This window comes from Danio rerio, chromosome 2 (assembly GCF_049306965.1).
Source record: "Danio rerio strain Tuebingen ecotype United States chromosome 2, GRCz12tu, whole genome shotgun sequence".
Lineage (NCBI taxonomy): Eukaryota > Metazoa > Chordata > Actinopteri > Cypriniformes > Danionidae > Danio > Danio rerio.
Window position 1 is genome coordinate 45635230 of NC_133177.1, and position 12435 is coordinate 45647664.

A 12435-nucleotide genomic window follows, 5' to 3' on the forward strand; every position below is an offset into this window, starting at 1 on the left:
CTATACACACTAATTTAAACACATACCCTACAACCAATATTATTCATTCATTCATTTTCTTTTCGGCTTAGTTCCTTTATTAATCTGGGGTTGCCACAGCGGAATGAACCGGCAACTTATCCAGCATTTGTTCAGTGGATGCCTTTCCAGCTGCAACCCAGTATTGACAAACACCCATACACTCTTGCATTCACACCCACACATACACTACGGCCAAATTAGTTTATTCAATTCACCTATAGCACATGTCGTTGTCACCCGAGCACCTGAAGGAAACCCACGCCAACACAGGGAGAACATCCAAACTCCACACAGAAATAACCCAGCCGTGACTCTAAGCGACCTGTTGTGAGGCGACAGTGCTAACCACAGAGCCACCATGCCCCCCCTGACTTATTTACATTTGTAATTTAAAAAAACTGAAAGTTACATGGTGTTATAAATTGTTTTGAATGTGAATTTCTTAACTTGAATACTGACCGTCTGAAATTTAAGGCGACAATTATTTTAAGGCAAATTTTTATTAACAGAAATTTTGCGCCACCCATTGGACATGTTGTGCAGTGGTTACAGTACAGGTCAGAATTAGCTCATTGTCTATAGGGGTGGTCAAATGTATATTTATATTATCTAGTATGTTAGCAATATTAGTTTTTAAGATGCAAATCAGAGCTAACTATTTCTTACTAATTAGAGGACCCCCCATACATGTTGTTTTCATGTCCTTTAGGGGGGATCAAGCATTAATAGGGGAGTCAGCAACACTCCCCTGTTGATGACCCCTGACCTACTTTCAGCCCTTCAGCTTTCAAAGAATAGGCAGAGAGTTTTTGACGGGTGCATTTAAAAAGGTTTACTTGGATGCAATAAAGTTCATCACATAAATCATCGTCTCAGTTCTTTGTTGTATACACAGAAGCATCAAAAGACCAAAGGCACCAAAAGCACCAAAGCACCGTAAAACTAGAGAAAACAAACAAACAACATAGAAAAATAAACAACAAACATTTACAAAACATCTAACATTTTCCAAATAAACAACAAACAATAAACAAAACATACCTCGCTCTGCTTGCCGAAGGGACACTAAAAGCTCAAGGCATTCTTCCGAGCTGTACCTGTTAGCTCGTGAACAAACGTGAATTGCTCTTACTCTGCTTTGTCTCACTTAAATCCTATTAGTCTAGAGCGCCCTCCTGTGGTGACTCCAATTAGGGCAAGCAAAGCGAGTACATTAAATCATGGGCAGTTACACTCCCACCAAATCATGGTATGAATCAAACAAACAAAACAAATATCATACATGATTTTAACTTCAAATTTAACTCACAAAATAAATCCACATACAAAATTAACATTATTTGTCTGATGCAAGAAAGTTGCAACTAATCACTCTCAACTATAACAACCAATTTTTGGATTGGTCGCTCAATAACTGAATGTGAAGAATGGTGCCCCAACCCCATTTTCTGTTTTTGTTCTCCTGGTTGAACTTTAACGCGTCTAACAAGGCCATCGTTACCTGGAAAAACCTCAACAACCCTACCTAACTGCCATTTGTTTCTAGGAAGCATGTCATCTTTAATGATTACAATGTCATTTACTTTAAGATTACGTCGAGGTACGTGCCACTTCTGTCTTGTGGATATATTCAGGAGATATTCCCTTTTCCAACGACTCCAAAACTGTTCAATCAAGTACTGAACCCTGCGCCACCTTTTTGTAGCATACACGTCTTCCTTTAGAAACTTCCCTGGGGGAGGAAGAGCAGTCTCGGATTTCATTAAAACAAGATGATTAGGAGTTAAAGGTTCTAGTGATTTTGGGTCGTTTATTCCATCCACAGTTAATGGTCGACTATTAACAATAGCCATCGCTTCATAAAACAATGTTCTTAGAGAAGAGTCATCCAGTCTACCAGGGCACAAAGAAAGAGTAGAATTCAGCACATTACGCACAGTCCTAATTTGGCGTTCCCAGACACCTCCTGAGTGACTAGCTGAGGCAGCATTAAAGATAAACTCACACTGATTTTCCGCAAGATATCTCTCCAGTGTTTTGACATCGCATTCCTTAAGAGCCTGTTTGAATTCATTTCTAGCTCCTACAAAGTTTGTACCACAGTCGCAATAAAGTTGACGAACAGCTCCTCGCAGACTTATGAAACATCTCAAAGCATTAATGAACATGTCTGTTGATAGGTCTTCAAGCATTTCAATGTGGACTGCTCGTGATGAAAGGCAAGTGAAAAGAAGGCCGTACCTTTTGTACTCCTTTCGTCCCTTTTTTATAATAAATGGACCAAAACAATCCATACCCGTGTAGCAGAACGGGGAAGAGGCTTCAGTACGTTCTTTTGGAAGTTCTGCCATTTGTTGTTCCTCCACTGGTCGCCTGAGTTTCCGACATTGAACGCAATTGTAGATTAACTTAGCAACCGACTTACTGCCACCAATAATCCAAAATCCATGTGTCCTGAGTTCCATAAGCGTTTGGGACCTTCCTTGATGGCAAATTTTGCTGTGATAGTGTTTTAGAATAAGGTTGGTAATGTGGCTCTCTTTGGGCAAAATTAATGGATGTTTAACCTCTTCGCTAAGAGATGATCCTTTCAACCTTCCTCCAACACGAAGACCATTTTTCAAGATGGGATCCAGGTGGAAAAGTGAACTGGACTTCTGAAGAGTCTTACCTCCTTGGATTGTTTGGATTTCTTGGGAGAAGGCTCGTTCTTGAATAAGCTTAATCACAGCCTGTAATGCACACTTGCGTTCTTCAACGGTGACAATATCCTTAAGACATTTCTTCCTTAATGCTAGCCTTTTTATTCGAGCAACAACATTGATTAGAGTTCTCAGGGAAGAGAAGTGGCCAAATCGATCAAGGAAGTTAGCAGTATCACTACTTTTAGTCAGCCGTACCTGTACAAGTTTGACTTCAGGATCTCCTACTAGTAATTTAGTTGAAGTGTTTGGAGCTGGACACACTTCTTGGTCCCATAAAAATGTAGGTCCAGTCATCCAGTTAGTAGATCTCAACTCTGAAATGAGTAAACCTCTAGAGGCATGGTCAGCAGGATTTTGAGATGTGTTGACATGATACCACTGGCTTGTATTTGTAATTTCCTTGATCAATTGAACACGATTAGCGACAAACACGTGAAACCTTCTTGCTTCATTGTTGAGATATGCAAGAACAACTTGGGAATCGGACCAAAAGAACTCTTGATCGATCATCATTTGCAGTTCAGCTTTTAGCAAAACACTCAGTCTAGCAGAAACCACCGCAGCAGCCAATTCCAGTCTTGGAATACTCTTGATTTTTATAGGTGCCACTCGAGCCTTGGCCATTACTAGGCAACAATGCACTTCATTTTTGTCACTCTTGACTCTTAAGTAGGAACATGCACCATAACCAAGGTTGCTTGCATCTGAGAAATGATGCAACTCTGTCAACACAATCTTACTAAAGGACGAAGGATAGTAACATCTTGGAACAGTAAAATCTTTCAAGTCCTGGAGAGTATTTTTCCACTCCTCCCACCGTGGAATTAAGTCATCAGGGAGAGAATCGTCCCATTCCATATTTCTCTGACAGAGCTCCTGCAAAATGCACTTTCCCTTCAAAAGGAAAGGAGCAACAAATCCAATGGGATCATATAAGGAAGATACAATTGACAAAATACCTCGACGTGTTGCAGGCTGATCTTTAAGTTGAGTGTTGAAACTGAATGTGTCATCCTTTGTAGACCACTGTATGCCAAGAACATGCCCAGACGATTCAGGAGTCAAATTTAGTGGCTTAGAAGAAACCGCCCACTCTGACGAATCCACACAGCGCAAGATTTCTTTCTCACTTGAGTTAAACTTATGGAGACGTAACCCTCCAAGCTTGCACAGGGTTTTAGCTTCTGCAATCAAATCTTTAGCTTCCTGTATAGATGGAACTGAAATTAAGCCATCATCCACATAAAAGTTATTATTCACAAATGAAGAAGCTTCAGAATACTCAGATTTATACTTCTCTGCGAGATACTTCAGGCCAAAGTTCGCACACCCAGGAGATGAAGCTGCACCAAAAAGATGCACAGTCATTCTATATTCAATGGGCTCTTCTTTCAAATCCCCATTCTTCCACCATAGGAATCTTAAATAATCTCTCTCTTCAGGGGGGACATGAAATTGATGAAACATTTTTTCGATGTCACATGTCACAGCAACGGCTTCCTTCCTGAATCTACAAAGTACTCCCACCAGAGAATTAATCAAATCTGGACCAGTAAGAAGAGTATCGTTAAGAGATATGCCACAGAATTTTGATGAGCAATCAAATACTACTCTTAACTTGTCTGGCTTGTGAGGGTGGTAAACTCCATGATGTGGTATATACCAAGCTGTTTCTTTATCAGGTATTACTGGAGCAATCTCTGCATCTCCCTTGTTGAGCATTTCTTCCATAAAAATCTTGTAATTCTCATGGTACTGTTGATTTGACCTTAACTTCTTACCTAAATGCTGCAGACGTAATAAAGCCAGCCTCTTGTTGTTAGGGAGTGAAGGTGGATTGCTGCTCTTGAAAGGAAGAGGTAACTGAAAATGTCCATCTTCTTTATGCTTGATGTTATCACTGAGATAACGAATAAAGCGGACATCTTCCTGTGACACATATTTGTCTTCATAACTTTTCTCATTAAAGTCACACTCCAAAACTTTCAAGACATCATTAGCTGTTGGAACTCTCATTTCTTTCACAGACACTCGATGAACAAAACTTTGACTTCCTTGTCTGTCCAAGTGGGGATTACAAAGACCGATAATGCTCCAGCCCAGAGCAGTTTTCTGTGCAAAAGGCTCATTTTCCTTACCAATTATGACCTCTAGGGGAGCCAACGCTGAAGGGCAGTCATATCCAATCAATAGTCCTATATCACAACTCTGAAGTGGTGGCATTTCATTGGCTATGTGCTTAAGATGAGACCAGCATAATGCAGTTTTCTTCGTTGGAATGTGAGCTTTATCCACAGGAATGAAATCACACGTATACACTTGAGGTATTTGGATACATTTCCCACCTTGAAGTCCTCGGATTCGCAGACCACTAACCTTGTTACTTGAAGTAATCGTGTCTGTAGTTGTCATAGTACTGAGTTTCAGCTTCACCGCTTGACTGCTCACTTGCAGCTCATCAATAAAATCCTTCAAAATAAAGCTTGTGTCACTTTGTGTATCGAGTAAGGCATAGGTAAGGATCTCATTTTGTGGCTCTTCTACTGTGGAGATAAACACTGGAACAATACTAGAAGTAGCAGAGACATGTTGTGTTACTGCATAAGACATTGCCCTTTGCCCCTCTTGACTTGTATATGCTTCTGATGTAATATCTGCTTGGGATACCTCTGAATGTTTGCGTTTATCTTCGTGCAGACAAGTTGGATGACGCAGTCCACATGTTCCACAAATATGCCGTCTCCTACAGTCCCTAAAAATATGCCCTCTTCTCAAGCATCCGAAACACATGTGATTTTCACGAATGAAAGATCTTTTATCATCCATGGGCTTCTCTGCAAAGATAGGACATTTGACGATACTATGCATTTCACTCTTACACACAGAACATGGTGATGTTACCTTGAATTCTGGTCTTGAATCTTTTACTTGAGCCTTAATATTGAAAGCTTTTGCTCTTTTCAGATACTTGTCATCTGGAACCTTTGAACTGACTAGCAGTGGAGAAGTGAAAGGGTTGCAAGCTATCTTTGATTCCTTCAAGAATTCAGCAAATTGCTTAAAACTTGGATAGTCTCCTGTCATATCCAACTCTTCAACAACAATTCTGTTCCATTTACAGACAATCCATTCTGGTAACTTCTTAAGCAACTTGTAATTTTCCTCACAATCATTCAAGATGGACAAACCTTTGACTTGTGGAATAGCTTCAACACAACCTTGCAAGAAATCACTGAACTCTCTCAAGGAAAATGGATCGTTTACTCCCACCTTGGGCCATCTCATGAGTCTCTCTCGAAAAGCACGCTGAATAATGAATGGGTTTCCATACCTCTCCTCCAAGACTCTCCAAGCACCCTGATATGTATCATCCGAGTTCTTATAAAAGAACCCTTCTACGGCCTTACGAGCTTCTCCTGCAAGATAGGTTTTTAAATAGAACATTTTCTCACTTGCTGGGATGGATTTACAATCAATGAGTGCTGTGAAGGACATTTTCCATTCAATAAACTTCAGAGGATCGCCATTAAAAGTGGTTGGTTCTGGAACAGGTAAACGACTTATACTTAAGGAGTTCACTAATGCTTGAGCTAAATTCTCAGTCTCTTTAGTTTTCCTTTCTTCTTGAAATGTTTGTGAAAGTAATGGATTTATCACAGGATTACGTTGAGGTTTGTTAGAAGCTTTTCTTCGTTCAGGATAAATGACATTTCCGGTCTCGTCGTCTTCCAAACTGCTCTCTTCAAGACAACTTTCTGCATTGTTATAAGCTTTTACTCGAGCTGCAGCTATGTTGACATCTTCTTCCGCTTGTAACAATTGCAATTTTGCTTTTTCTTCTTCTAACTTGGAGCGAATTTCAATTTCTTTCTGTTTAATATCCGCTAACATTCTTGCTTCTTCCAGCTTCCAGTCATTCTCCAGTTTAACTAGTCGAGCTTGCTGATTGGAAATTTCTTGAATGGCCCTTTTCTGCTCTACTTTAGCCGCAAGTTCTGCCTCTGCATCAGCTCGTTTACTTGAAGCTTCAGAGGAAGTTTCTGAGACAGCTGACAAACTTTCTACAGTCTGTGACGATACTGAGATAATGGTCTCTGTATTGGTACAACCAAATATAGACTCATACTCCTCTTTGTTCAATATCTGCCTAACTCTCTCTTTAACTACTTCCCTTTTTTGAATGACATCAACAGTTTCTATTCGTTTGCTCACCAAATCACAAATTTCTGTACTCAATATGGAACAAACATCTACTCTTCTTACAATCTCTGGAGTAGCAGTTTGATTACGCAGAAGTGGGGCATAATGTTGAGTGACAACATCCTGACTAGTTTGAATGTCTTTCAAAATTTGCTCAAGCTCTTCACATGTGCATAAGGCTTTTAATTTACATCTAATTTCTTTAGCTGTCTGCTTCCAGGAAGTATAAGCTTTATTAAAGGCTTTCTCGTGCTTTTTTGTCTCTTGTTTTTGCATTTCTAAACCCTTTTCTGTGGGATTTCTTTTTCGAGAGCTTGATCTTGATCTAACCTGTTGCATTTCTGTTGTACTATTCAGCTCTTTATCAAGAACTGACCTTTGACTTGCTTGTGCCGCCATTTGCTCCGCTGTGTCGTCCATTTTGTCTGTCTACAACTTAAATCAGCAACCTGCTTACATCAGACAAATTTAAACACCTAAAATATTATAGCAAAGGTAATAAGTCAAAATCACATGTGCAACAACAGTATAAACTCTTAAGACTTTAAGCACTTTAAAATTGCAAACATTTGTCTAATACATGCATCATGAATATAAGCCCAACATTACACAAACACCTTGAAACATGAGCACTTAAATCATTAGTCACTCCTCATTCTCAAACTTCAATTACTGCATACAAATTCAACAAAGCATACAAATATAAATCCTTTTTTTTTCTTTAAAAATTGCAATTATCCCAAAAGTAATGAATAGATAAATATTTTTCCTTTTCTTGTACCTCTGAGTCCACAACGTTTGTTTGCAGTCACCTTTCAGTCTTTCATGAAGAGTTTTCCCAGTTAACTGTGTAAAGTCGCCGTCCTAGTGTAGATTCAGTCTCTTGTAGATGCCATGCAGTGCCACAGACGAGATGAAGGCTTGTAACATGACACTCATGTGATGAATCACCAACGCGATGCAAACGCCATGTGTAGCAGCGAGTTTTACTGTAGCAGCCCTTCAGCTTTCAAAGAATAGGCAGAGAGTTTTTGACGGGTGCATTTAAAAAGGTTTACTTGGATGCAATAAAGTTCATCACATAAATCATCGTCTCAGTTCTTTGTTGTATACACAGAAGCATCAAAAGACCAAAGGCACCAAAAGCACCAAAGCACCGTAAAACTAGAGAAAACAAACAAACAACATAGAAAAATAAACAACAAACATTTACAAAACATCTAACATTTTCCAAATAAACAACAAACAATAAACAAAACATACCTCGCTCTGCTTGCCGAAGGGACACTAAAAGCTCAAGGCATTCTTCCGAGCTGTACCTGTTAGCTCGTGAACAAACGTGAATTGCTCTTACTCTGCTTTGTCTCACTTAAATCCTATTAGTCTAGAGCGCCCTCCTGTGGTGACTCCAATTAGGGCAAGCAAAGCGAGTACATTAAATCATGGGCAGTTACAATGCAATTAACTGGATGTCTGCAGTCTATGAATTCAGAACAAAAAAATCTGAAGTTTGAAGACATGTCTATAAAAATTTAAAGGCACAATATGCAAGACTATTTTAATATACACTGGTGCAGAGTTGGCGTCACGATAGCGCTATTGCCTCACAGCAAGAAGGTCGTTGGTTCGAGTCCTGGCTGGGTCAGTTGGCATTTCTGTGTAGATTTTGCATGTTTTCCCCATGTTAGTGTGGGTTTCTTCCGCATGCTCCAGTTTCTCCCACAGTCCAAAGACATGCGGTATATAGGTGAATTGAATAAACTAAATTGGCCCAAGTGTGAATGCAAGAGTGTATGAGTGTTTCCCAGTGCTGGGTTGCAGCTGGAAGGGCATCCACTAGGTCAACTCCTTGTTCAAGCTCTTGTTCTCTCCAAACTGGATTACTGCAACTCTCTACTAGCCGGGCTTCCAGCTAACTCTATCAAACCTCTTCAGCTGCTCCAGAACGCAGCAGCACGAGTGGTCTTCAATGAACCTAAAAGAGCACATGTCACTCTGCTGCTCATCCGTTTGCACTGGCTGCCAGTTGCTGCTCGCATCAAATTCAAAGCTCTGATGTTTGCCTACAAAGCGACTTCTGGCTTTGCTCCTTATCTGCTCTCACTTCTGCAGATCTATGTGCCCTCCAGAAACTTGCGTTCTGTGAATGAACGTTGCCTCGTGGCTCCATCCCAAAGAGGGAAGAAATCACTTTCGCGAACGCTCACGTTCAATCTGCCCAGTTGGTGGAATGAACTCCCTAACTGCATCAGAACGGCAGAGTCACTCGCTGTTTTCAAGAAACGACTAAAAACTCAACTATTTAGTCTCCACTTCACTTCCTAATCTGCAATTGCCTCTTTGGATATACCACTAACTGTACTCAAAAAAATTTTTTAAATAAATACTAATACTACTAATACTTTCCTTCTTAGACTTTACAGACCTGAAACTTGCCTACAGCACTTATTCATTGTTGCTCTTATAGTTGTGTAAATTGCTTCCTTGTCCTCATTTGTAAGTCGCTTTGGATAAAAGCATTGGATGCAGTTCAGATTGCATTGCACCACTTCTGCATCCAGACCACTCTAGAGAAATAAGCTATTTTTTAACTAGTGACACAGACAGAGTCCTGAGTCGCCACGCTAATGACCACAAACACCCATAATTTCTGGTTTGTTTTATTGAAAACGGAAACACCAAAAATGCTTTTAACCCTTTAAAACCAATCAAAGCACTCCTAATTTACTAATAATATGCTGTTTTTATTAGACTGTACAGAGCAGCATTACCACAATACTAAAATGTATTTATTCAGTATGATAAAACATATCACCTTTACAAGCTGAAGAACCAGAACTGTGGCATAATAAAACAGCTTTCAGCCTTACTCTGCTTCATACTAATACATTTTGAATACTTACCTCATCCATGAACATGATTTCTGCAGGGTGTCCTGTGGGATGTAATGAAGATAACAACTCCCATGATTCCACACTCAATCACAGCAACATACTACTCTTTTGTTGGTTGTGAATAGGCTCCCTCTAGTGGTAGAAATGAATGAATGAAAACATTTACATTTTTAATGTTTAATTTTTTTAAGGTTGCCTGTAAAGCAAATAATCATCTTTTTACCCTCTGCTTCAGAACACTGTGGGCTAAATTAATTAAAATTATGTAATTATAACTATATTGTTGTCTTGGAGTAAATAACAAAGTTTGTTTTGTAGTCGTTAGTTAGTCAGTTTGTATGGTAGTTTTTATATGGCACTGCACAAAATTAATAATGTTAAAACAGCCTAAGAGAGTGATTCAAAGCTTCACACACACAGATGCGCACGCATGCATTGTGATAAAAGGCTTGAACTGTATATCATGCGACCTGCTTAACATCTAGCAGTGTTACAGAATACGTGTTATAAACATGCACTGAGCAAATGCACAAGGTTTTTTTAAGTCCACATCAAATCAGAATATAATTCCGGGGGCTTTTATCGGAATATGCTGGCTATCTGTAAGCTAGTGTGTTCAAACAATGCCAAGTTTCGCATTTAAAAGACAAATGCATTCAAAACTTACCGTATTTTATTTCCATTTGTGCTTCAAATTCAAGATACTAATTTCAGACCAATTAAATTCACAAGAATCTAAAGCATCCCTTTCCTTATACCACACTGTAAAACGCAACAGTCAACTGTATCAAATGAAATGAGTGTAGTTAACTCAAAACTGACTGAAAGTTAATTCTACTCATTTGAAAAGAGTTTTGAACTCAATGTTGAAGGTAATGAGTTGATTAAATACTCAATTACTTCAACTTAAATGAAGTTCACAGTACTCGTAAGATTCGTTTTTGAGCTTAAATGGTTTGTTGCAATTGGTTTCATCAAATGGTTTGAGTTGCTTTAAATTTTTGGGTTTTACAGTGAACAAAAAGATGCTAAAACTGTGGTTAAAAATCAGTCACCTGTTCACACAGTTACTCTTTTACATATTGAAATTTAGTATTGGTGTAAAATTAACCAGTATAAGCTGGATCATATATCCTAAGAACACAAAACACATTAGACCCTTTTAAATTCTGCACTGAATTAGTGCTGCAATGTAAAGCCACATGAAGGAGGTTAGCAGGAGAATCCGTTAGATTATGACTCTGCTTTCCTGTTTTAGTAGAAATTATATCAATGTGTTTCAACTAGGAACAAGTAGCGGTCAGGACATTTAATACAACTACAAGGACAGAAATATGCTTTTTACTTGTTGGAATCTGGGAATTACACTACTTCATCAATCTACCTTATATGATAATTATAAAGATAAATACAGCAAACACTTAGCATCCACATCAATTAATAATTTATTGTTGAGCGCAAACTGAAGTTGAATATTAATTCATATACAAATTAGACTAAATTAACATTAAGTTTGCATTGCAAACTTTGCATGAATTTACAGAGAAAATAGTATTATTGTGTCAAAAGTTAGATGAATTAAAGAAAAAACATAAGTGGAATATAATTGTGTTGGCATAATGGGGTAACCATAGCAACAGTTAGCTGCTCTAGCCCTTAAAGGTAGCTACATATAATACGCAATATACATTACAGTTATATGGCACTATGTAAAGAGTCATTCTGTGGCCTTGTAGATTTCATTAAATTGAATATGTAGACTTTATTTAATAAAATTAATTACCTGTTTTTATTTTTAAATTACTTAAAAATGTCTGTAATAAAATAAAATCAATTTTATTATAAGAATTTAGCTATTATTTTTGAATAATTTCAAAAAGAGGAAATATTAATTAAATCCAAAGTGATTTAAATGAGCATTTTCAAATTCACAATCAGTTTCTGTTACAACCAATAATTAATGCAATAATTTTGGTTAAGATTTGCTAGTTTTTTAAATACTGTTTGCAGTTACTCATGTTAAACGGCTATTTTTAAATACGCTAATTTAATTAATAGTTACTTAATCCTTATTTGGATACATACTCCTTCACACACTGTATAGATTTACACTGATAATCACATAACACAAACATTTTTTTTAAAATCTTCCTAATTTGACATTTACCTACTTTAAAATACTGCTGTCACTTAAAAAGCAATATATACCCTAATAATTAAATAGCCATTTAAAATACAAAGCGGAAAGCTAGTCTTTTTAAATAAGCTTACTAAACTGTTACTGTGAGGTAAAAACTTGTATTTGGCTTTACACTATAAAAAATGCAGAGTTCCTTAATTGAATTTACAAATTTAAGCTGAACATAAAACAATTAAGTTACCCCACAGAACCCTTTAGAATTGTATTGATTCAACTCTTCATAAACAAGCAGTTTGAACAAGCATCAAATATATATTTAGTTTGAGTGTTGATGGCATTGCAATTCTTTCAGATTTTTCTTGGAATGGTAATAGTACAGATGGCTATGGATCTTTTTATATCTTTATGGCAGAGTGGTGGCTGTTATATCACATTAGGCTTAATACCAAGATTTCACCGCTTTATTAAGTGGGTA

At 37.9% G+C, this 12435-nt stretch overlaps 1 protein-coding gene across 4 annotated transcripts; it reads right to left on the minus strand.

The window, feature by feature from the left end:
* Positions 1-801: 801 nt before the first annotated feature.
* Positions 802-8275, minus strand: LOC141378659 (uncharacterized). Of its 4 annotated transcripts, none has more exons than XR_012393685.1 (3): positions 8190-8275; positions 1063-8090; positions 802-963 (listed from the first exon to the last, which is right to left on the minus strand). XR_012393685.1 is itself a non-coding variant. In XM_073929116.1 (2 exons), exon 2 carries the CDS (start codon positions 7344-7346, stop codon positions 1386-1388), a length of 5961 nt encoding a protein of 1986 aa, XP_073785217.1. In that variant the 5' UTR covers positions 7347-8090; positions 8190-8275; the 3' UTR covers positions 1058-1385. The 4 variants fall into 4 exon arrangements, 1 of the variants encoding a protein (XP_073785217.1); XR_012393687.1 differs by lacking the exon at positions 802-963 and having other exon boundaries at positions 7303-7375; positions 7708-8090; XR_012393686.1 differs by having other exon boundaries at positions 1063-8261.
* Positions 8276-12435: the final 4160 nt, after the last annotated feature.

What these genes read in the sequence shown, in the direction of transcription:
- LOC141378659 (XM_073929116.1), bottom strand. Translation starts at nt 7,346, where the DNA reads ATGGACGACACAGCGGAGCAAATGGCGGCACAAGCAAGTCAAAGGTCA.